Here is a 22601-nt window from a genome sequence, read left to right as displayed (position 1 = left end):
CTCAATTCCCAGCACTCACTGTGGTATAATGACCTGACCTGTTCCTGGGTGGAAGCTTATACATGGATGGAATCTTTTCCATAAAGTGCTCTGGACTTCCCAAGAGAAAGTGGCTGGAGAAATTACAGAATGTGGCCAGGTGCAGTGGCTCATGCTTGTAATCCCAGCATTTTGGGAGGCCAAGGTGGGTGGATCACCTGAGGTCAGGAATTCGAGACCAACCTGGCCAACATGGTGAAACCCCATCTCTACTAACAATACAAAAAATTAGCTGGGTGTGGTGGTAGGCCCCTGTAATTCCCAGCTACTTGGGAGGCTGAAGCAAGAGAATCGCTTGAACCCAGGAGGCAGAGGTTGCAGTGAGCCGAGATTGCGCCATTGCACTCCAGCCTGGGCAACAAGAGCGAAACTCCATCTCAAAAAAAAAAAAAAAAGAAAAGAAATTACAGCATACTCGTCACTTTGATTTCCAGCTAGAGCCGTGACTCTTACTGCTCCCTGAGGAATTAAATGAGGGTGCTGGGATGTAACTAGCATTGGATGGGATCCTGGGCTGTCCCGCAGGGATGAGGAGTGCACGCGCAATTCAGCAGGCGATTGGATAGACAAGGCTCCAGGCTACTCTTCCGCAAGAAACCTTCCTGCTTGAAGATACTCATAGGGGATGACAAAAGGCAGTGTAGCATGGATTTGAGGGTTTGAGAGAAAAACTGTGAGCTGGGCTCTTCTGGCTGCATAGCAGGATCCCTGAAGCACCCCCCTAGTCAGCCTCCCAGTCCAGTGGTTTGAGGGACCAGAAGAGCTCCTGGTTGTGTGTTTTTTCCCTCAGTGTTCAGAAGGGGGCAGAAGTGCCTTTCTAGCCAGCTCTGAGGAACAGGGCCAGGCAATCCCTCTTTGGCTTGTGTCTCCTTTGGCCCAAAGGGTGGAGAGTGAAAGGAGAGAGCAGTAAAGGAGGCTTGTTCAGAACCTGGGGTACGGGGGGCAGGCGTGCCTCGGGGCTTGCTTTATGGTCTGAGCTTTGTCTGCTTCAGGGACTCTTAGGAGCTGGGGATCCTGGGCCCAGCCATAACCAGACAGATTTCTGAGCCCCATTACCCAATCCCCTCTGTCTGGACGGTAGAGCAGTCTGAATGTTCCTCGCTAGGAATCCACGGCAAGACAGTTATTCATTCATTCAACAAATATTTATTGAATGCCCGCTGTGGGTTAGTCACCACAGCGGCAACAGTGAGTAAATAGGCCCATCTCTGTCCCCGAGAATCTTACAACACAGTCTCTCCCTACAGCATCTGGTTTTGTAGCCTAGATGTGTCTGCCAGTAGCCGAATGGTGGTCACAGGAGACAACGTGGGGAACGTGATCCTGCTGAACATGGATGGCAAAGAGGTGCGTTCTCCGAGGTCCTGCCTTTCCCTCCCTCACCCCTGCCTCGGTTCTGTGTCCCCACCTGAACCGAGCTCTTTTCTGCAGCTTTGGAATCTCAGAATGCACAAAAAGAAAGTGACGCATGTGGCCCTGAACCCATGCTGTGATTGGTTCCTGGCCACAGCCTCCGTAGATCAAACAGTGAAAATTTGGGACCTGCGCCAGGTTAGAGGGAAAGCCAGCTTCCTCTACTCGCTGCCGCACAGGCATCCTGTCAACGCAGGTGTGATATCCCAGACCTCATCTCTCCTGCAGACCCTGCCTAGCTGACCACTGCTGGGGTTTTCCCTCATTGTGGAAGCCACTACGTCAAACCTTTACCCCTGATAGCGTCTGCCAAGCTGATGTCTGGGAACCTTTGTGGCTGTGGCTGTCCCCATCAGCTGCTGAGTTTCCAGAATTTTGTTGTTGTTCACAGCCCAGATTCACCTCTTCCTTTCCGCTCCGGTCTGGAGAGGAGTGGGAGGGAGGGCACCCCTGCAGGAGAAGGCCTGCAAGGTCAGGACCACAGAGGGCTTGTGGTTCCTTCAGCTCAGGTGCTTTTCACTTTGCCAGCTTGTTTCAGTCCCGATGGAGCCCGGCTTCTGACCACCGACCAGAAGAGCGAGATCCGAGTTTACTCTGCTTCCCAGTGGGACTGCCCCCTGGGCCTGATCCCGCACCCTCACCGTCACTTCCAGCACCTCACACCCATCAAGGTGAGTGGCGGTGGGAAGGAGCTCGCAGAAGGCGGCTGTGATCATGAGGCTGGAGCAGGTCTGCCCACGGTGGGGAAGGGCTGATGTGGTAAGCCTGCCGCCCCAGACCGCTCCTGGCCCGAGCACAGAGCATCTCTTACCCTTTGGCTCTCTCTCTTCCTTTTATCCCACTTCTGCCATCCCATATGGTTGCGTTTTCTTTCTGTCTCTCTGATAAGGTATTTTTCTGAGTTTTTTCAGCCCAGCTCTCATCTCACTGTGAGAATTTTCAAAGATCCTGACCCTCTGTTCTGTCTTCTCAGCTTCGGTTACCTGTGTACAGTTGACGCACAAACCTTCACTTTTTTTTTTTTTTTTTAAGGCAGGGTCTTGCTCTGTCACCCAAGTGGGAGTACAGTGGGGCAATCATGGTTCATTACAGCCTTGATCTCCCAGGCTCAAGCGATCCTCCTGCCTCATTGTTTTTTTTTTTTGTTTTGTTTTGTAGAGACAGGGTATTCCTGTGTTACCCAGGCTGATCCTTTTTTTTTTTTTTTTCTTGAAACAGGGTCTTGCTCTGTCAAGAGCTGGAGTGCAGTGGCACAAACATAGCTCACTGCAGCCTCAACCTCCTGGGTTCAAGCAATCCTTCTGCCTTAGCCTTGGAAGTAGATTGGACTGCAGGTATGCGCCACCATACCCAGCTAATTTTTTTATTTTTTATAGAGATGGGGTTTTGCCATGTTGCCCAAGCTGGTCTTGAACTCCTAGGTTGAAGCCATCCTCCCACCTTGGCCTCCCAAAGTGCTGGGATTAAAGGCATGAGCCACCGCGCCTGGCAACTTTGCCTTCTTGGTTTGTCGTGCAGGTTTCCGTGCTTCTAATGATAAAAATAAGTCTTTTATTTTCCCACCTTTTCTCAGGCTCTTGTTAATAGCTTCTCTATCCTTAGTCCCCAAGACTAACAGCTTTCAAGTCCTTTGATGCCTTCTTGCCTGAGCCCCCATGCAGCCTGAGCTCTGCTAGTTCTGCATTCTTTTCCAAAACTACAGATCCTCTTCAAATCTTCAGGTTTTATGCCTGTACTTCTCTGGTCAGTTCAGCATAGTGGTGGAGAGCGCCAGTTTCCAGCAGCCAGACCCCTCGGGTTAGAATCCTTGGGCAAATTACTTATATTTTGGATCTGTTTCCTCATCTGCAAAAAGGGAATACTAGTCTCTAACTGATAGGGTTGTTGTGAGGATGAGTCAGTATACTTAAAGCACTTGGCCCCATGCCCAGCACCTGGTAAGTACTGGTAAGTACTCAATAAATGATGATTGAATATTGAGTGGCCCCCATGTACCTCAGTCACATCCAAGCTCTTAATAAATGTCAAGAATCCTTCCCCAGTTGGTGTTCCTGTTAATCCATCAGTGTTCCTGATAATCCATCTGTCTGCATGTCCCAGTCTGTATCTAGCCTGGTGTCGTAAGTCATTACAGCTTCCTGTGTGTGATTTGTGACTTATTTCTAAGCCTTCGCATGTACTATTTCTTCCTTTCTACCAACGATGTGTCTTTCTTCAAAACTTCCTTGAGAAGTTTAGGAAAATCCCATCCAATTCTGCCATTTTAATAACTGCCAGATTTGTTTTTAGTGGGGTGATCTGGGGAACGTGGGTTTCCTTCTCTTTTTTAGCCAGTAGCAATTTTACACTCAGCTCTTAGTTATTCGTGTTGATGGAGACGGGATGACAGTGGGGCTCCTCCAGAACTCAAGTCCTGTTAGAGTTTGGTCACCAGAGGCTTTTTCTGCTTTGTTGTAGGCCTCTTAGGTCAGTATCTGTGTCAGGCTGATGTTAAAACGTTTATCAGTTGGTATGATCTTAGGAAATGCAAATGAGGGAGAAGGCCTGAAGGTGCCCTGAGGGCCAGGGAGGCCAGCTAGGGATTAAAAATGTGCAATGGCAGAGGCACACACAACCTAAAACCATTCTTGTAGTTTTCTCTAAGACTTATCTCCATTATTAGGTTGGCTTGTTACTGGCAAATACTACTTTTTTTTTTTTTTTTTTTTTTTTTTTTGAGAGTCTTGCTCTGTCACCTAGGCTGGAGTACAGTGGCATGATCTTTGCTCACTGCAACCTCCACCTCCTGGGTTCAAATGATTCCCCTGCCTCAGCCTCCCAAGTAGCTAGGACTACAGGCATGTGCCACCACGCCCAGCTAATTTTTTTTGGTATTTTTAGTAGGGACGGGGTTTCACCATGTTAGCCAGGATGGTCTCGATCTCCTGACATCGTGATCCACCTGCCTCGGCCTCCCAAAGTGTTGAGATTACAAGCGTGAGCCACCGCGCTCGGCCCAAAGAATACTTTTGATGTTCCTCTTTGTTGATATTTGTTTTTGATGTCCCTCTTGATCATGTTCTGCGTATACCCTCATAACCGGCCTCTCCATCTCCTAGGCAGCCTGGCATCCTCGCTACAACCTCATTGTTGTGGGCCGATACCCAGATCCTAATTTCAAAAGTTGTACCCCTTATGAATTGAGGACAATCGATGTGTTCGATGGAAACTCAGGGAAGATGATGTGTCAGCTCTATGACCCAGAATCTTCTGGCATCAGTTCGGTGAGGCTTGGGCCCTCAAATAATGATGGGAGGAAGCAGGGATTCAATCTACCTTATTGACCAAAAATGACCAGAAATTAGGTGTCTCTGCTAATACCTTCACCCTCTCCTCATGTTGACACTCTTGTCTCTGCAGCTTAATGAGTTCAATCCCATGGGGGACACGCTGGCCTCTGCAATGGGTGAGTAGGAGGAGAATGTCTCTGACTTGCCGAGCCCAATCCTACTTCCCAAGGTTCAGTGTGGGCCAGCCTCAGCCCTGCCCTGCCACATTCACCCCAGGGCAGTGGCCCGGAAGAAGATGGCTGGGAGACAGTGGTCTCTTTAGCCGAGGCTCTCCATTCCTCTGGCTTTGTCTTGGTCATGCAATGCCTGGCTACTGTCCAGTTTCCTAGTATTTCTTTTTTTTTTTTTTTTTTTTTTTTTTTTTTTTGAGACAGAGTCTCACTCTGTCCCCCCAGGCTGGAGTGCAGTGGCGCGATCTCGGCTCAATGCAAGCTCCGCCTCCCGGGTTCACGCCATTCTCCTGCCTCAACCTCCCGAGTAGCTAGGACTACAGGTGCCCGCTACCACGCCCAGCTAATTTTTTGTATTTTTAGTAGAGATAGGGTTTCACCCTGTTAGCCAGGATGGTCTCGATCTCCTGACCTCATGATCCGCCCACCTCAGCCTCCCAAAGTGCTGGGATTACAGACTTGAGCCACTGTGCCCGGCCTTCCTAGTATTTCTTTACCAAATCCTGGGTTTGCCAGCCAGCCCCAGGCTCTGAGAGATTGGTAATGGAAGGTGTAAGTCAGACTGGTCTCACTCCTCCTAGGTTACCACGTTCTCATCTGGAGCCAGGAGGAAGCCAGGACACGGACATGAGAGACACTAAAGAAGGTGTGGGCCAGACAAGGCCTTGGAGCCCACACATGGGATCAAGTCCTGCAAGCAGAGGTGGCGATTTGTTAAAGGGCCAAAAGTACCAAGGCTAGGGTTGGAGCAGGGGTGCTGGGACCTGGGGCACTGTGGGACTGGGACACTTTGGTGTTAATGCTCTGGACTTGCCTCCAGAGACTGCTCCAGAGTTGGTGACACAGCTGCCCCAAGGGCCCCTCTGTATCTAGCCTGGAACCAAGGTTATCTTGTAACTAAATGACTTTTCTCCTCTCAGTGGGTGGTAGCAGAGGGATCAAGCAGTTATTTGATTTGTGCTCACTTTTGATATGGCCAATAAAACCACACCGACAGCTTCTGCGTGGATCTTCCAGAAGTGACCTGGTCAGAGAGCTTCTTGCGTCTCAGAAATGAAGAAAAGGCACAGAAAACAACACTATCAGTCCAATAGGAAACAGCACTATTCATTCTCTGGGAGCTGCCCCAGCCCTATTCTGGGCCACAGTCTAGAACTTTCTTTTCCAGCTCACAACCTGCATGTAGCTCAGGTCCCTGGAGACCCCAGCCCAGCTGAGGGAGAGCAGTTTCCTGATTCGTGTGACAAGCACCTCCCTTCCCACCACTCCCCACTCCCCCCCAAGTACAGACACCCTTCCGTCCTGCTCCATTTGAAGGGGTGACAAAGATTCCTGAAGCATTCTGTCTGAGTCTAATGGTGGCTCTAGCCAGACACAGGGAAATGTGGCTGGCTGGCTGTTGGGTGATCCAGTTCCTTGGGAGCCAATGTTTGTACCCCTGGTATTAGCTGTTTTTCCCACTAAAATAAGCACTGAGAGGCAAGACCGTGTCCCTCTGAGCTATTTGCCAAATACTTCAGGCTGGAGGAAAAAGAACAGGGCTTGATAGAAGTGCAAGGCGGATCCAGCACCAACTCTGCCATTTTCTGATCCTAGGTCCTGAGTGAACACTGACCACCAGTTTACATCTCAGGTGTGTAGGGAGCGTGGAGGAGGCAAATCCTGTTTGGAGAAAGCCAGTGTCCAACACAGCACTTGGTAAACATCAGGCATGGGAATGCTGAGTGACAGGCACCACGGGCCACGCTGAGCCCCACTCGCTCATCTGGCTGGGGTCATCAGAGGGAGGCCCAGCCCGGGACCTCCCGTCCATGGGCTGGGGAGCAGCAACCGTCAGGAGCGAGGCCCAGCCCACCTCCCCAGGAGGCGGAGGGAAGCGGGCTGAGTGGTTGTCAGGCGTGGTCCTCCCCATCTGCGACGTGGCGGTAGCCAGGAGGCTGGGCCTGCATCCGGAAGAGGACGGTGAGGAGCAGCACTATGAGGAGGAAGAGGATGGAGCCACATACAGCCAAGGCCACGATCACCTCTGGGCATGGGGGAGGCAAGAGAAAGGTCATGTCAGCATTCCATCATATTGCCAGGTACTGTTCTGACATATAGGAGATACACAGAGGTGGCCAAGACAGAGTCCTAGCTCTCATGGAGTTCACATGCTAGGAGAGGGGAGGTAATAAATAAGCAAATGGGCTGGTCACAGTGGCTCATGCCTGTAATCCCAACACTTTGGAAGGTCGAGGCGGGCAGATCACCTGAGGTCAGGAGTTCGAGACCAGCCTGGCCATCATGGTGAAAACCCATCTCTACTAAATAAAGTTGGCTGGGCGCAGTGGCTCACACCTGTAATCCCAGCACTTTGGGAGGCTGAGGTGGGCGGATCACCTGAGGTCAGGAGTTCGAGACCAGCCTGGCCAACGTGGTGAAATGCTGTCTCTACTAAAAATACAAAAAATTAGCTGGGCGTGGTGGTGCACGCCTGTAATCCCAACTACTCGGGAGGCTGAGGCAGGAGAATTGCTTAAACTTGGGAGGCAGAGGTTGCAGTGAGCCGAGATCACGCCACTGCACTCCAGCCTGGGTGACAGAATGAGACACTGTCTCAAAAAAAAAAAAAAAAAGTTAGGAGTGACAGGTCAGTGACGAATGTGATACAGACAGACAAAGCAAAGTAGGTCAGCAGGGAAGGCATTATTGAGAAAGTGAGAAGTTTAACAGAGACCTGGAGTCAATGAATGACATACAATGATCTGAGAAGAGTATCATGGGACAGAGGAGAGGAAGGAAGGGCAAAAGGCTCAGATGTGGGGATAAGCCTGGCACACGCTAGAATCATCAGGAAAGTCAGTCTCACCAGAGCAGAGTAAGCAAGGGGCATGTAGGAGATGGGGCAGGAGACCAGACGGAGTAGGGCCTGGAAGGCCACGGTGAAGAACTTGGATTTTACTCTACATGTGATGGGAAGCCATTGGAAAATTCTAAGAGGATGGTAGTGTGAACTGGTTTACATTTTTTAAAAGTTAGGCTGGGCGTGGTGGCTCACGCTTGTAATCCCAGCACTTTGGGAGGCCGAGGCGGGCGGATCACGAGGTCAAGAGATCGAGACCACGGTGAAACCCCGTCTCTACTAAAAATACAAAAAAATTAGCCGGGCGTGGTAGCGGGCGCCTGTAGTCCCAGCTACTCGGAGAGGCTGAGGCAGGAGAATGGCGTGAACCCGGGAGGCGGAGCTTGCAGTGAGCCGAGATCGCGCCACTGCACTCCAGCCTGGGCGACAGAGCGAGACTCCGTCTCAAAAAAAAAAAAAAAAAGTCAGCTGCGGTGACTCATGCCTGTAATCCCAGCAATTTGGGAGACTAAGGCGGGCGGATCACCTGAGGTTGAGAGTTTGAGACCAGCCTGACCAACAGGGAGAAACCTCGTCTCTACTGAAAATACAAAATCAGCCGGGCATGGTGATGCATGCCTGTAATTCCAGCTACTCGGGAGGCTGAGGCAGGAGAATCGCTTGAACCCGGGAGGCGGAGGTTGCAGTGAGCCGAGATTGCGCCATTGCACTCCAGCCTGGGCAACAAGAGCAAAACTCCATTTCAAAAAAATAAAAAAAGTTAACTCTGCTGTGCTGAAAGACTGGTAGGGACAAGAATAGAACCAGAAAGAACTAGGAAGCTTTTCATTCGGTCAGGCAAGAGCTGACGGTAGATTGGACTGTGGAGGCAAGAGCACATATTAATATTTGAAAGGTTGAGCTGATCTGGCAGTGGGCTGGATGGGCAGAATGACCCCAAGGGTTATACTGTGCCACTAGGTGACTCGTGGCATTGACTGAAACAAAGAAGCCTGGAAGAAGAGCAGCTTTGGAAGGAAAAGCATCTGGTTTTAGACACTGCAACTTTGAGATGCCTTACTTAACATGCATGTAGAGACCTCAAGTTGGCAGCTGGATATGAGTCTCCAGCTCAGAGAAGAGGTTGTGAATCTGTGAGTCAGGGTGTAAGGACAGAAGTGGCCATGGAGATGGGCATAAAGTCATGAGGCTGCATGAGATCACTTGGGAGTGTGCACGGATGGGGAAAGCTCCAGGGATGAGTCCTGGGTCATCCGTTCTTTAGTGAGGAAGGGACGCCTGAAAGTCAGGAGAAGCCAAGAAAGTGTTTCAGGAAGGGGTGGCCAATTATGTAATGCTGCTGAGAGGTGAGAGAAGCTAAGAATTAGTCACTGGCTTTGGTAGGTCACTGGTCACCAGACAAGTATGGCTGCAGGGTAGTGGAAGGTGACACAAGACTGTCTAATGTGAGTCTAAGAGAACAGGTGGTGAGGAAGCAGAGCCAGATTCCAGGCAGCTCTTTCGAGGATTCCATTCTGAGAGGGAAGAGGCTGGTGGCTGGGGAAGAGGTGGCTCTCAGAGGTCATGGATGGGCTTTTGGGAGGGAAGTACTCCAGTAGAGAAGCAGAGGCATCAGAGCTCCTTGCAGAGGAGGTGAGGAGAGAGAACCCGAGTGCGGGTGGAGAGGCCACCCTAAGCAGTGGCTTCCCCCAGCAAGTAAGCTGGTGTTGCTGGTGGTGGGAGAATGAGCCGATTCTCTCTTGGCTCTTATTTTCTCGATGATACAAGTGAGACATCACCTGAGGGTGAGAAGTGGGGACAAGGTATAAAGCAGTCTGGGGTCGGGGAGGGAACTCCTAGCAAATGCAGTCAAATGGCTGGAAGTGCGACAGCTCTTGAGATGTGCGGATGTGAATTGCAGGTTGGTCTAGGGCATGACTAGCAAGGAGGCCGGTGACAGCTCACCTGTGTCTGCAGGACCGCTTGCCAGCTGGCACTCCTGCTGCCAATCCTTGGGCACGACGGGCTCTGTGAGGCGAAGGAAGTCCTGCAGTGGGCAGCGGTGAGGGCAGCCAGGCAGGCTGAGCGGCCAGGGGGCCTTGTCACTCTCGTTCCGAAAGTACATCTCCACTGAGAAATTCCTGAGGGTCGAAAGGAAGGCTGCTCAGCCTGCCCGTCATGGGGTCCTTGGGCTGCCCCGAGCCACCTCCCGAGGGCCCCCTCCAGAGGACACTGCTAGCTCCACTCACCCAGAATCTTCCTGGTACAGTTCAAATATGTGGCAGGAGGCATAGGGGGCTTGTTCACCGTTGTAGACGTCCAGTGCCATTTGCAGGGCAACCAGGGTAGTGTCATGCTGCGGGGCAGAGGGGCTCCCCGTCAGCATTGTTCCCCACACCCGCAGGAACCGAACAGAGAAGAAATCCAGCTCCCTGCCTGACACAGCGCACTAGGGAGTGCAGGCACTCACCGCGGAGTAAACCAGCAGCTTGGGGAGCTGGGAGGTGGTCGCCATTAGGGTCAGGTTCTTCCTTATCTGAGCCAGCAGGACTCCTGAAGGAGAAAAGTCCCCGGTGTTGCTGGCTACAGCCACCTCTGCCTTCTAATTCGACCTATCTGTGCTCCTTTCACCCTCTGCCAGGCCTGGGCCTCATCACCTACACGGAGAACTCTTTAATGTCATGGCACCATGTAAGAACTCTGTGGCACCCCTCCTCTCTAAGAACTGTCAAATGTACAGAAGGAAGCAAGACAAAACAAGGTATCTGCCTATATTTTAACACGGATGTAGAAACCTGCCTGTGTTTACAGAAGCACTTCAGTTTGAAACAAATGTAAACTTAAGATTGCTTCAGAGTACACAGTGGGTGGGTCCGTGCCCAGGTAACTACCATATGCTCTGAAAACTGAGATGTCAAAAAGGTGTGACAGCAGGCACGCCCTTAGGTGCTCAAACGAGGAAGCTGGCATGTGTGTCACTCTCAGCCTTCTCAAAATGGCCCCCAGTGGTTCTCTTGGGGCAGCTATTCATTTAGGAGAGGGAGGGTCTTCTGATGTGGGCGAAACTTAAGAACATGAATGGCAAGGCTGGGCGTGGTGGCTCATGTGTGTAATCCCAGCACTTTGGAAGGCTGAGGGGGGCAGATCACCAGAGGTCAGGAGTTTGAGACCAGCCTGGCCAACATCATGAAACCCCGTCTCTACTAAAAATATAAAAATTAGCTGGGCGTGGTGGCAGGCACTTGTAGTCCCAGCTACTTAGGAGGCTGAGGCAGGAGAATCGCTTGAACCTGGGAGGTGGAGGTTGCAATGAGCTGAGATCGCGCCACTCTACTATAGCCTGGGTTTACAGAGCAAGACTCTGTCTCAAAATAAATAGGCTGGGTATGGCGGCTCATGCCTGTAATCCCAGCACTTTGGGAGGCCGAGGTGGATGGATCACCTGAGGTCAGGAGTTCAAGACCAGCCTGGCCAACATGGCGAAACCCCGTTTCTACTAAAAATACAAAAATTAGCTGGGCATGGTGGCTGAGGTCAGGAGTTTGAGACCAGCCTGGCCAACATGGTGAAACCCCGTTTCTACTAAAAATACAAAAGTTAGCCAGGCGTGATGGCATGTGCCTGTAATCCCAGCTACTCAGAAGGCTGAGGTAGGAGAATCACTTGAACCCAGGAGGCAGAGGTTGTAGTGAGCCAAGATCGAGCCATTGCACTCCAGCCTGGGTGACAAGAGGGAAACTCCATCCCCCCGAAAAAAAATAAATAACTTTTTAAAAAAAGAATATGAATGGCAGGAAAGGAAGAGAGGTGGGGAAATTTGGTGACTAGCGGCATGAGGAGGGGGATTTGGTTTTGAAAGAGCAGGGAGTGTTTCAGTAGAGAGGGAAGTGTGTGAGAAGCCCCCACAGCAGATTTTTAACACCTTAGGGTCCTGAGGAGTGGAGTGACATGCTGTCCTTGTCACTCACCCCCCTGAAGCCGGGCCTTCTCCGCCTGCTGGTAGATTCCGAAGAGGAAGCGGAAGCTGAAGTCCTTTAGCTGGCTGAGACGCTGCATGGTTTGGGGTGAGGCCCAGGGCGGCAGGCGCAGCCCGTGCGTTTGCTGTGTATCGCAGCGGGCAGGTTAGTGCCCCAGGCCTAGGCCAGCCTCTCCAGAGGGCAGCTCTCTTCCCCATTGGGAAGGTGCCTGTGTGTGTGAGGGAGGGAGAGGGGAGAGAGGCAGAGGGGCTGGAACCAGTAGACATGGCAGGCAGTGTGGATGCTGCAGGGCACAGGAAAGGAAGCTCAGGCACAAAAAGTGAGACTCAGCAGAAAGGAGCTCTGGGTAGAGAGCAGCAGGGACTGCTGACAATTAATAAACCATTTCCCACTCTGAGGATCTCTGTCACCCGTGAGGGAAGTTCCCGTGTTTCACAAGCACAGCCTCCCTGGACCTCCCCAGGGGCGTGACGGTATCAGGCACTGTGTTCTACCGTCCTGGTGACCTGGGCCTGCTGAGAGGGAAAAGAGTGATCACAGTGGGCACCCTAGTGGGCTCACCTCACAGAAGAGTGTGTCATAGACATTCCAGACGGTCTCCAGTGTCAGGTCTGTAAGCCCTGTCTCGTTGGCCACCATGTCCAGAAATTGCTATGAAAAATGGGTCAGGGTCTCAGTCCTGCTCTGAGGAAAAGACAGCGTGGTGACCTCCACCTCTGCCCCCACTCACTGCATTCCGAGAATTCTCATTCTGATACTCTGGTGTCTGCCGGGTCTCGTTCTGCAGCTGCTCATAACGGGGACACGGGCCCAACGGGAACTTCAGCAGCTGTAGAGTGAAGCGGGGAAACAGGCAGTGGGGAAAGGAGCCTGGCATCAGCAGGCCCACGGCCAGAGCTGTCCCCTCACCACCCCAGGGAAGGGCTGGCCACTCTCACCCTGTCCTCACTGATGGGCACAGTGTGCACAGGGATAGGCTGCCACGAGATGTTCGGGTTGAAGCGCTGCATCCCGTTGGGAGGGAAGAGTCCAGCCAGGTTGGCCTCAGCACTCATGAGAGTCCGGTCAAAGTCTGTGCTTCGCACATAAACCTGCAGAGATAGCAACACAAGTCACGTGTGTGTGTGTGTGTGTGTCGCTCACGTGCACGCGCGTGTGGGGAAGTTTTGGTCACCCTGAAGTGGAGCCTTGTATATATGTTGTGTGTGTGTGTGTGTGTGTGTGTGTGTGTGTGTGTGTGTGTGTGTGGTGGGAAGTTTTGGTCACCCCAAAGTGGAGCCCCAGGGGAGAACCTGTTCTCGACGGCCACCCAGCAAACTGTAAACCTACCATACATCTGGCCCTCACCCTCCTCTGGCCTCTGGCCTTCCCCGTCCCCCAAACACTCCACTGGAGGTTGTCACCACCCTGTGAAGAACTCCTGTGGGAATGGCCTTAGTTGAAATGCCCCTTCCAGTCAAAAGTGCTGAGTCAATCAGTAAGGCTCTCTGGTCTGTCCGGTTTCATAATAACACCTCTCTCCCTGTCTAGATCAGGGTCCTTGGGGCAGAAACTGACTCCAGTGACGACCCTTACAGACCAGGGAGAAAAAAATAAGACAAAGGGCTGGGCCTGGTGGCTCACACCTATAATCCTAGCACTTTGGGAGGCCAATGCAGGAGGATCACTTGAGGCCAGGAGCTCGAGACCAGCCTGGGCAACATAGTGAGAACCTGTCTCTAAAAAAAAAAATTTAAAAATTACCCAAGTGTGGCGGGCACCTGTAGTCCCAGCTACTTGGGAGGCTGAGGCAGGAGGATCACTTGAGCCCAGGAGTTTGAGGCTGCAGTGAGCTATGACTGAGGCACTGTGCTACAGTTTGGGTGACAGAGTGAGACCCCTTTAAAATATATGTGTATATTTTGGGCCAGGCACGGTGGCTTATGCCTATAATCCCAGCACTTTAGGAGGCCAAGGCGGGCGGATCAGCTGAGGTCAGGAGTACAAGACCAGCCTGGCCAACATAGTGAAATCCTGTCTCTACTAAAAATACAAAAATTAGCCAGGCATGGTGGCACACACCTGTAATCCCAGCTACTCGGGAGGCTGAGACAGGAGAATCACTTGAACCCAGGAGGTGGAGGTTGCAGTGAGCCAAGATCATGTCACTGTACTCCAGCCTGAGCGACTCAGCAAGACTCTGTCTCAAGAAAAAAAAATTAAAAAAAAAATAATTTGAAGAGCTTATTCAGAGATAGTGGCTCATGAAAAGGGAGGAGGAGACTGGGGAAGGACAAGCTCAGGCCTTAAGAGAACAATAACAATGTGTAGGGACTGTTGATACGGCTGAGGCTGACAGTGGTAACCAGAGGAACAGCTTCCCCCATTCCTGCGGTGGGGTGAGGACTCAGGGAGCAGGCACACTCACCAGTCCTCCCTGATGTGCCCTAGGAATGTAGCACGATCTGGCATGGCAGACAGGGCTCAAAGAGCTCATCTTGATCAAGAAAAGACAAGCCCTATCTACACATGTCTTCCCCGCTGTCCTTCATCTTGGCCCTGTCTGGTTTATCATCAGATACTCCCACAACATTCTAAGTTCCATGAAGACAGAGATCATATCTGTATGGTGCACTACTGAATGCAAAGTGCTAGCACAGTCCTTGGCCTTTAATAGGTACTCAATAAATGTCTTGGATGGAAAGCCTGTGATTTCACAGAGTCAGAAACCACTTTGCCAGGCCCGCCCTTAAGTCTGAATTTGGATGCTTAATCAAGTTTGCCTCTTCCCAGCCAAGCAGGGGCAACTCAGCTCCTAGGGCTTTGTTCCAGCTCTCAGATGTCTTTTCCTGTAGTTGTGACCAAAAATACAAGAAGGAGGCCAAAGTGCCCAGCCTCAGCCTTAGGCTCCCTGAGGGCAAAAGATGAGGGCAGCATACCCAGTTCCCCTTGCCTCTGGAGCTCCCAACCTTACCTCTTGCCGGTGATAAGAGGTGTTTAGGAAGCCATGATAGCGCTGCCGCAGGGCCTGGCCCAGCTCCCAGTGCTGTAGCATCCCCTCCTGTGGGAAAACCCAAGGGTTAAGAGGGTCTAGAGGGAAGGGGTGGCTTCAAGCCCCATGGGGTTTAGGCCCTGTTGCTTTCCAGGTTTACCCTTTGCTGGAGTCAATTAATCTGATCCCAGAAGTCTTTCATTAAGTGGCCAGTCATGCACAGCAATATCATGGGCACAGAGATTAAGGTTATGAAATCTGGTCAAAGTCAGCACCCATATGGGAAAAGGCGGTTTAGTAGGACCCCAAGTTTTGTAGACTGCTCTAGACATCACTCATTCTGCAGCTCATCCTGAGGAAAGGCTGGCCCACCTTGGTTAACTGACCAAACCCCTGGGGCCATTCTTCTTCCTGATAGGGGTCCTTGGGATATGTCTTCACTGGTGAACGGTCTCCATGGCGATACAGCTGCGGGAAGAAAATGGTTTGCCTATAGGTCAGAAGCATCCCCTTGATAGGAACCCAGAGCCTGCCTTTTGCCCCATGTTAGGGAAGGAAGTCTCATTCCCTCTGGGAAGCCTACTTGCTGCAAAAGACCCCAGCTAGGAGTCAGTCACTTCTTCCAGATTCCAGAAATTCTAACTTAGCTAAGCAATGCTACTGGAGACCATAGGCAAAGCCAAGGTACAGGTAGGAAGGGAAAAGAGAAGTGAAAGCAACGTATGTGGTGGGGACAACTGGGGAAAAAAGATAACCAAAGGCTTCTTTAGGGATGAGTCTTAACCATTCAACCACTTCCCTGTTTCAAGGCAGACTCACCCCGACCTATTCGGTCATCCTGACTCCCACAAGCCAGGGCTCCACGTTAATCCTGAATCCAGCCTCCCAACTCCCCAGGCCAGTCGTCCCCTCCTAAACCGGCTGTTCCTTCCCAAGATCCTCGACCCCCACCAGCTGGCCTTTGCCCTTCTAGCTTCAGGGAACTCTTTGGTGACCCCATCTCTCATTACCAAGGTAACGAAGCGCAGACTCCGGGCCTGGGTGGGCGGCATCACCACCAGGTTCACGCCGAGAAGGAGCTGGAGGAGAGCCGCCCGGCTCCAGCCGGACCGCTTGCCCGCCATCACCGTTGTAATCTATGCAGCAAAGAAGCTGGAACCCGCTGGTTGGCACCTGTAAGCAGCCGCCCGGACGCACCCGTAAGGACACACGCCGGAAGTGCGTTCGCCGCCATCTTACTTAGGGACGAGCTGGGGTCGGGGGGAAAAGGCCCAATCTCGGTGGGATTGCGTGCAGGAGGGTAGCGGTCTGGCTGTGGGGGAGGGGCGTAAGAATGTAACCCGACCTGGCGCGGCAGACAGGGCTCGAAGACCTCATCTTGATCAAGAAGGCCATAAGTTCGCGTTTGCCTCTGCTCGGAGAAATCCCTTACCAAGGTGGCGCTTGCATTGGGCGGGACCATGTCTGGAGAGCCAGCGTCCCCTCCAGGCTCGACCCCATAGCTAGATCGGGTGCAGAATTGAGGCGAGGGATGGGAAAGCAGAGGTCGCTTCTCTCCACGCCCCTGCCTTTGGGGGGAGATTGAGCCCTGGCCCTGTTCTCTAGGAGACGTTTTGCTTGGGGTGCAGGGCACAGTATGTAAACAACCCTTTGGACTCCGTGTGTCCTTGAGGTTGCCCCAGTCTAGCCTACCGTTCCTGCCTCGCACAAAGCTTCAGTAGCCCTCTCACTTTCCCTTCCAGTCCTTTCCCTGTCCTCCCTCCCCTCCACTTCCAAGTTTTAGTTAATTAGAATCAAGACGTCATGCCTCTTCCCAAAGGAGTTGGGTTGCACAGGATGTTCAGACTTTCCAAACCCAAAGCACTGAATCCGTGGGGGAGGAATTTCAGACCAGTGGGGAGGTATTTTGAGGTAAGGGGCAGGCGCATATCATAAAGTGGGAGTAGGTGGGGTTTCCACAGAATCAATGGCCGTCTTGGCATTGACCATTAGGATTCAGGTGCAGCCAGTTTGGCCTCAGGACTTTGTGACTCCTGTGACGGTTGCAGAAGGTCAGATCATAGGTCCTGGGGATGCTTTGATTCAGGTCTGCCTACTGGAAGCAAATCTCCTCAGATCTTTGGGAAACAAAACTGATCAAGCTTGGCCTGGGCTCCGTGGCTCACCTGTAATTCCAGCACTTTGAGAGGCCGAGGCAGGCAGATCACCTGAGGTCAGGAATTCGAGACCAGCCTGGCCATTGTGGCGAAACCCCGTCTCTACTAAAAATACAAAAAAAAAAAAAAAAAAAAATTAGCTAGGTGTGGTGGCGTGCTCCTGTAATCCCAGCTACTCTGGAGGCTGAGGCAGGAGAATCGCTTGAACTCGGAAAGCAAAGGTTGCAGTGCGCTGAGATCATGCCACTACACTCCAGCCTGCGTGACAGAGTGAGACTGTCTCAAAACAACAAAAAAAAACCTGATTAGGCTTGGTGTGGTGGCTCACGTTTGTAATCCCAGCACTTTGGGAGGCCAGGGTGGGAAGATTGCTTGAGCCCAGGAGTTCGAGACCAGCGGGAGCAGCTTAGGAAAATCTCCTCTCTACAAAAAAAAGTTTAAAAATTAGCTGGGTATGGTGGCACACACCTGTGGTCCTAGCTCCTCGGGAGGCTGAGGTGGGAGGATCACCTTGAGCCCAGGAGGTTGAGGCTGTAGTGAGCCATGATGGTGCAACTGCACTCCAGTCTAGATGACAGAGCAAGACTGTGTCTCAAAAAAAAAAAAAAAGAAAAGAAAAAAAAAAGATCAGAATTATCTGTCCTTATTTTGCCCTAGGACTCCAGATTCAATTATTTATATATACTTCAGGATTTAAACTTTGCTTCCAGAGTTGTCATGGAGGAGGCCAAGCAGCAAATAGAGTAAGAGCCAAAGCCTGGGTAGCCAAACAGTTTTTTTTTTTTTTTTTGAGACAGAGTCTCGCTCTGTCGCCCAGGCTGGAGTGCAGTGGCGCAATCTCGGCTCACTGCAAGCTCCGCCTCCCGGGTTCACGCCATTCTCCTGCCTCAGCCTCTCCGAGTAGCTGGGACTACAGGCGCCCGCCACCACGCCCGGCTAATTTTTTGTATTTTTAGTAGAGACGGGGTTTCACCGTGGTCTCGATTTCCTGACCTCGTGATCTGCCCGCCTCGGCCTCCCAAAGTGCTGGGATTACAAGCGTGAGCCACCGCGCCCGGCAGCCAAACAGTTCTTAACCTTATTTAATCACAAGCCCCTTTATGAATCACATGAAAATTTTGCGCCTCTCCTCCAGAAAAATGTTCACACATACAAACACGCACATGGAATTTTGCATATAATCCCAAATGGTTCACAAAGACCATTTATTACAGGTTTCATAAATCAGCATCTCTGAATACCTGATTTAACCTAGTCCTCTTACTTTACAGCTTAGGAAACAAAGAGAGGAAGTGACTTGCCCAAATTCACAGTTTGGGCATGGGCACAGTTTGAGAATGGATTAAAAGTCAAGTTTTGGCCGGGCGCGGTGCTCATGCCTGTAATCCCAGCACTTTGGGAGGCTGAGGCGGGTGAATCACGAGGTCAGGAGATGGAGACCATCCTAGCTAACATGGTGAAACCCCGTCTCTACTAAAAATAGAAAAAACTAGCCGGGCGTGGTGGCGGGCACCTGTAGTCCCAGCTACTCGGGAGGCTGAGGCAGGAGAATGGTGTGAACCTGGCAGGCGGAGCTTGCAGTGAGCAGAGATTGTGCCACTGCACTCCAGCCTGGGCAATAGAGCAAGACTCCATCTCAAAAAAAAAAAAAAAAGTCAAGTTTTGTGATTTTCAGTTGAATAGTCTATAATGGGCTGCTTCTTGCAGGCTACTCAAATTGCATTACTAAACTGCAATTGGTGAACCTGAAATACTTTCAATAAAGAGGTATCTGTCAAAGGAAACCTTTTCAAATTAGTGGAACTAAACGGGGCCTAGGCTGGACATGGCTCACACCTGTAATCCCAGCACTTTGGGAGGACGAGGTGGGTGGATCACCTGAGGTCAGGAGTTCGAGACCAGCCTGGCCACCACGGTGAAACCCCATCTCTACTAAAAATACAAAAATTAGCCAGGCGTGGTGGCATGTGCCTGTAATCCCAGCTATCGGGGAGGCTGAAACAGGAGAATCACTTGAATCCAGGAGGCAGAGGCTGCAGTGAGCTGAGATTGTGCCACTTCACTCCAGCCTGGGCAACAGAGCGAGACTCTGTCTCAAAAAAAAATAAAGGGGGCTTGGGTAATTGGCAAAATGCTGCATATTAGTGGTGGGGGGAGTTGAGTGTTTTGTTTTAATGGGCCTCTTACTCTTCTTGGAAACCAGCCAGACCACTGTACTTTCAGAGCGTAAATCTTTGGCTCACCAAATTTCAGCTATCTCTCAAATTCAGCTTTTGCTTTTCTTCCCACTTGCTCAAATATGTCTATATTCTTTGTGCATGCAAGTATCCCACGTAGGAGGGGTTGATGAAGCAGATATTATTTCAGTTTTTATAGGGAGAAACTGTTCCAGGAAGGGTGGGGATTATAGCGCAAGTAGATAGTAGAGCCCGAAGCTGAGTCCTAGTTTCTTCACCCCTTTGCCTCCAGCTTTTGCATTTTCTGCCAGATGATTCTGTGGTCCTTACACTCTAGTTCCTAACTACAGATGCAAAAAAAAAAAAAAAAAAAAAAAAACAAACAAAAAAAAACCATGTAGCTAGATGGATACGTGGGCCTATCCCAAATCAAATAAATCAGAATCCCTGAAGGTGAGGACAGAAACCACTACCTTATTCTGTGTTGGCAGAAGCAAACCTAAATCCAGGTATGGTAGCCATTTTTTTTCCATCTGAAGAGGCAGTTTTTGTTTTGTTTTGTTTGTTTTGTTGTTGTTGTTTTTGAGACGGAGTTTTGCTCTTGTTGCCCAGGCTGGAGTGCAATGGCGTGATCTCGGCTCACGGCAACCTCCGCCTCCCGGGTTCAAGCAATTCTCCTGCCTCAGCCTCCCGAGTAGCTGGGATTACAGGCATGTGCCACCACGCCTGGCTAATTTTGTATTTTTAGTAGAGACAGGGTTTCTCCATGTTGGTCTGGCTGGTCTCGAACTCCCGACCTCAGGTGATCCACCTGTTTTGGCCTCCCAAAGTGCTGGGATTACAGGTGTGAGCCACCGCACCCACCCGGCTGGTGTTTTTTTTTTTTTTTTCTTTTTTTTTGAGACAGAGTCTCCCACTGTCGCCCAGGCCGGAGTGCAGTGGTACGATCTCGGCTCACTGCAAGCTCCACCTCCCAGGTTCACGCCATTCTCCTGCATCAGCCTCTCGAGTAGCTGGGACTACAGGCACCCGCCACCACGCCCGGCTAATTTTTTTGTATTTTTAGTAGAGACAGGGTTTCACCGTGTTAGCCAGGATGGTCTCAATCTCCTGACCTAGTGATCCTCCCACTTGGCCTCCCAAAGTGCTGGGATTACAGGCGTGAGCCACTGTGCCCGGCCCCAGTCGGCAGTTTTATATAATGGAGTGTATTTGTGATTTTTGTTTGTTTGAGCTTGAGCTCGAACTTTTGAATCAGCTAAACTTGTATTCTTTTTTTTTTTTTTTTGAGACAGTCTCCCTCTGTCACCAAGGCTGGAGTGCAATGGTGCAATCACGGAATCACGGCTCACTGCAGCCTCGACCTCCTGGGCTCCAACAGTCCTCCTACCTCAGCCCCCCAAGTAGATGGGACTACAGGCAGATACCACCACGCCTGGCTAATTTGTGTGTGTGTGTGTGTGTGTGTGTGTGTTTTTCTGTAAAGGTGAGGTTTCACCATGTTGCCTAGGCTAGTCTCAAACTCCTGGACTCAAGCAATCTGCCCTTCTTGGCCTCCCAAAGTGCTAGGATTACAAGTGTGAGCCACCGCACCCAGTCTTATACCTGTATTCAAATTTGATATTTGCCCCTTGCTAGTAACTATCTCCTAGAGTTTACTGTGAGAATAAATGAAATAATGCACATAAAGATAAATGTATGTAGTAGGGATGAAATAAATGTCACATCTTTCCTTTCTGCCTTCTGTATCATTTCTGAACTCAGGTCTGGGAATCCAGGTTTCTGGATTATTCTCTATGTTGTGATTGGAAGGTTGGGCGGAAGTCACTTGAGTAGATACACAATGGTCTGCAAGATGATCCCCACACTTTCCACCCTTCCAGAACGGTGAAGGAGGGAAGAAGAAGCAGTTGCCCTGGTCCATCCCTGCAGACCTTACCCTGTGGCCTGCTTCATGGGAATGAGTACTTTTGGGGGAGTTAGCCACTACTACCTGTGACCGTGGCTGATGAATGCCCCTGTTTCTGCTTCAAGTTTCTCCTTGCTGTGAGAAGAAACCTGTGGAGGTTCTAGGGGGCCAGATATGTGACTTGGTAGATCCCCGAGTGTGTTCCCAGAGACATTGCCTCCTGCAGGAGCCAAGGAAACATAGAAGAGGCCCATGGGACTGGGGGACTTTGGACCTAACAACTGCGGGCTGGTGGGACTGTGGCACGGGGGTGGGGCTGGCAAAGTGGGAACGTGATTCCAGCTGCTGATCACTTCACTGCTTGCCCTGGCTTGAAGCAAGTCTCTGTGGTTGGTCTCCAGAAACTCCATGGAAATACTGCCAACAGGTTTTGGTCTTCTCCCATTTTCCTCTCCTTTTCCCTCTTTGTAGGGATGAGGGTTGGGGTTTCTGAGCTGTAACCTGATAGGACAGCTCTGGCAGTTGAAGTCCTAGTTATAATTCCTCCTACACAGGAGATGAGGCTGAGGCCAACTCCCTGGCTTGGGGGAGTTGGTCCCAGACCTACCTTTTCAGCAGTTGGCCCTAGCCTGCCCCCGCCCCCGGCCCCGCAAGATGGGGCTTATGTGTGGTTCTGGGTCCTGGGAAGCCACCTGTGGGGAGACTAGGTGTCAGGGGAGGGAGTTGAAGAACAAAGTGGATGAAAGAGGCTTCTCCCAGCTCCCAGAAGATAGGGCACTGGGCCCCAGACCATTGAGCCCTGAGTTTCTTGAAACCAGGCATCTCAGGGACATCTCTGCCCTGCTAGGCTGGAGCTTCTGGGAGCAGGGAGGTAGAGGAGGGAGCCGGACTGGTGATGTGGGTGCTGGGACAGAATAGCGCCAGTCTGTCAGTGACTAGAGTCCCTGGTTTCTGCTTTTCCAGAACAGCTGGGGCCTTGTGAAAATCAGGGAGGGACACACACGAGAGGAATGGAGAGCCTTGTGCTTGTGACTCAGAGATACCCAGACCAGGGTGGGGGCCTTGGGAGGGGATGACCTTGTGATGAGGGGGAACAAAAGCAAAAGCTGGAGGCAGAAGTCTAAGATGGGGGTGTCACAGGGGCTTTTCTGAAATGTGAAAATGAATACATGGGCAGATTTTGCAACAGCACCCAGCCTGCTGTCTTCTCACACTCCGCTCCCCAGCCCCCGCCTGTTCCCCCTGTCCCACCCTGTGCTTCCTCTCGTCTTTCACCAGGCTGCTCTTCTGTCTCAGCCTTCATCTTTTTCTCATCTGGTTCCTTCTGTCCCATCCACACCCCCTGTCCACTCTTTCCCTGTTTCCTCTGTTCTCTTCCCTGGTGCCCTGTTCATCTGTTTCGGTCTCTTTGGCTGCCTGCCCTGGCCCCCATCCTTCTATGCTTTAATGTGGGGCCCATGGGAACTGGAGTTCATAGCAAAACAGGAAGAGTCCGTGAGCAGGAAGCTGGGAATGGGGCAGGGGGTGAATGACCAGCAGTAACCTCAGCTCCTCGCCTCCCACATCTGGACTGGAGCATCTGCAGGGTTCTCAGCCTCTCCCCTGTCTGTAGCCCACCAGCCCTGGCTGCTTCCATTCC

The 22601-nt window shown here is 51.4% G+C and overlaps 3 protein-coding genes across 15 annotated transcripts in view; 2 read left to right on the top strand and 1 right to left on the bottom strand.

Moving 5' to 3' along the window:
* DDB2 (damage specific DNA binding protein 2) overlaps positions 1 to 5970 on the top strand; it is a 29439-nt gene extending 23469 nt beyond the window's left edge. For 2 of the 5 annotated variants that reach the window (XM_055281673.2, XM_055281674.2), the window contains 6 exons: positions 1287 to 1386; positions 1471 to 1648; positions 1981 to 2123; positions 4551 to 4715; positions 4852 to 4897; positions 5533 to 5970. In XM_055281673.2, the coding sequence (XP_055137648.1) occupies positions 1287 to 1386; positions 1471 to 1648; positions 1981 to 2123; positions 4551 to 4715; positions 4852 to 4897; positions 5533 to 5582 (682 nt within the window). In that variant the 3' untranslated portion in view covers positions 5583 to 5970. Of the gene's footprint in view, positions 1 to 1286; positions 1387 to 1470; positions 1649 to 1980; positions 2124 to 2670; positions 2787 to 4550; positions 4716 to 4851; positions 4903 to 5532 lie in introns of those variants that run through there. The other 3 variants (XR_010121260.1, XM_063640953.1, XM_055281675.2) reach the window with 3 other exon arrangements.
* Positions 5971 to 6033: 63 nt separating this feature from the next.
* ACP2 (acid phosphatase 2, lysosomal) lies at positions 6034 to 15884 on the bottom strand. 5 transcript variants are annotated; one of them, XM_055281676.2, is made up of 11 exons: positions 15731 to 15884; positions 15093 to 15188; positions 14703 to 14789; positions 12688 to 12840; positions 12480 to 12578; positions 12311 to 12400; positions 11741 to 11873; positions 10243 to 10325; positions 10022 to 10128; positions 9738 to 9913; positions 6034 to 6977 (listed from the first exon to the last, which is right to left on the bottom strand). In XM_055281676.2, exons 1-11 carry the CDS (start codon positions 15842 to 15844, stop codon positions 6844 to 6846), a joined length of 1272 nt encoding a protein of 423 aa, XP_055137651.1. In that variant the 5' UTR covers positions 15845 to 15884; the 3' UTR covers positions 6034 to 6843. The 5 variants fall into 5 exon arrangements, with proteins under 5 accessions (XP_055137651.1, XP_055137655.1, XP_055137653.1 ...); XM_055281680.2 differs by lacking the exon at positions 15731 to 15884 and adding an exon at positions 15540 to 15617; XM_055281678.2 differs by lacking the exon at positions 15093 to 15188 and having other exon boundaries at positions 15731 to 15868.
* Positions 15784 to 22601, top strand: part of NR1H3 (nuclear receptor subfamily 1 group H member 3) — a 20972-nt gene continuing 14154 nt past the window's right edge. The window contains exon 1 of one of the 5 annotated variants that reach the window (XM_055281664.2): positions 15784 to 15919. In XM_055281664.2, coding sequence (XP_055137639.1) covers positions 15859 to 15919 — 61 coding nt within the window. In that variant the 5' untranslated portion in view covers positions 15784 to 15858. The other 4 variants (XM_055281672.2, XM_055281668.2, XM_055281666.2 and 1 more) reach the window with 4 other exon arrangements.

This window comes from Symphalangus syndactylus, chromosome 6, assembly GCF_028878055.3.
Source record: "Symphalangus syndactylus isolate Jambi chromosome 6, NHGRI_mSymSyn1-v2.1_pri, whole genome shotgun sequence".
Lineage (NCBI taxonomy): Eukaryota > Metazoa > Chordata > Mammalia > Primates > Hylobatidae > Symphalangus > Symphalangus syndactylus.
Note: the sequence above shows the minus strand (reverse complement) of the source record. Positions and strands in the feature narration are given on the sequence as shown.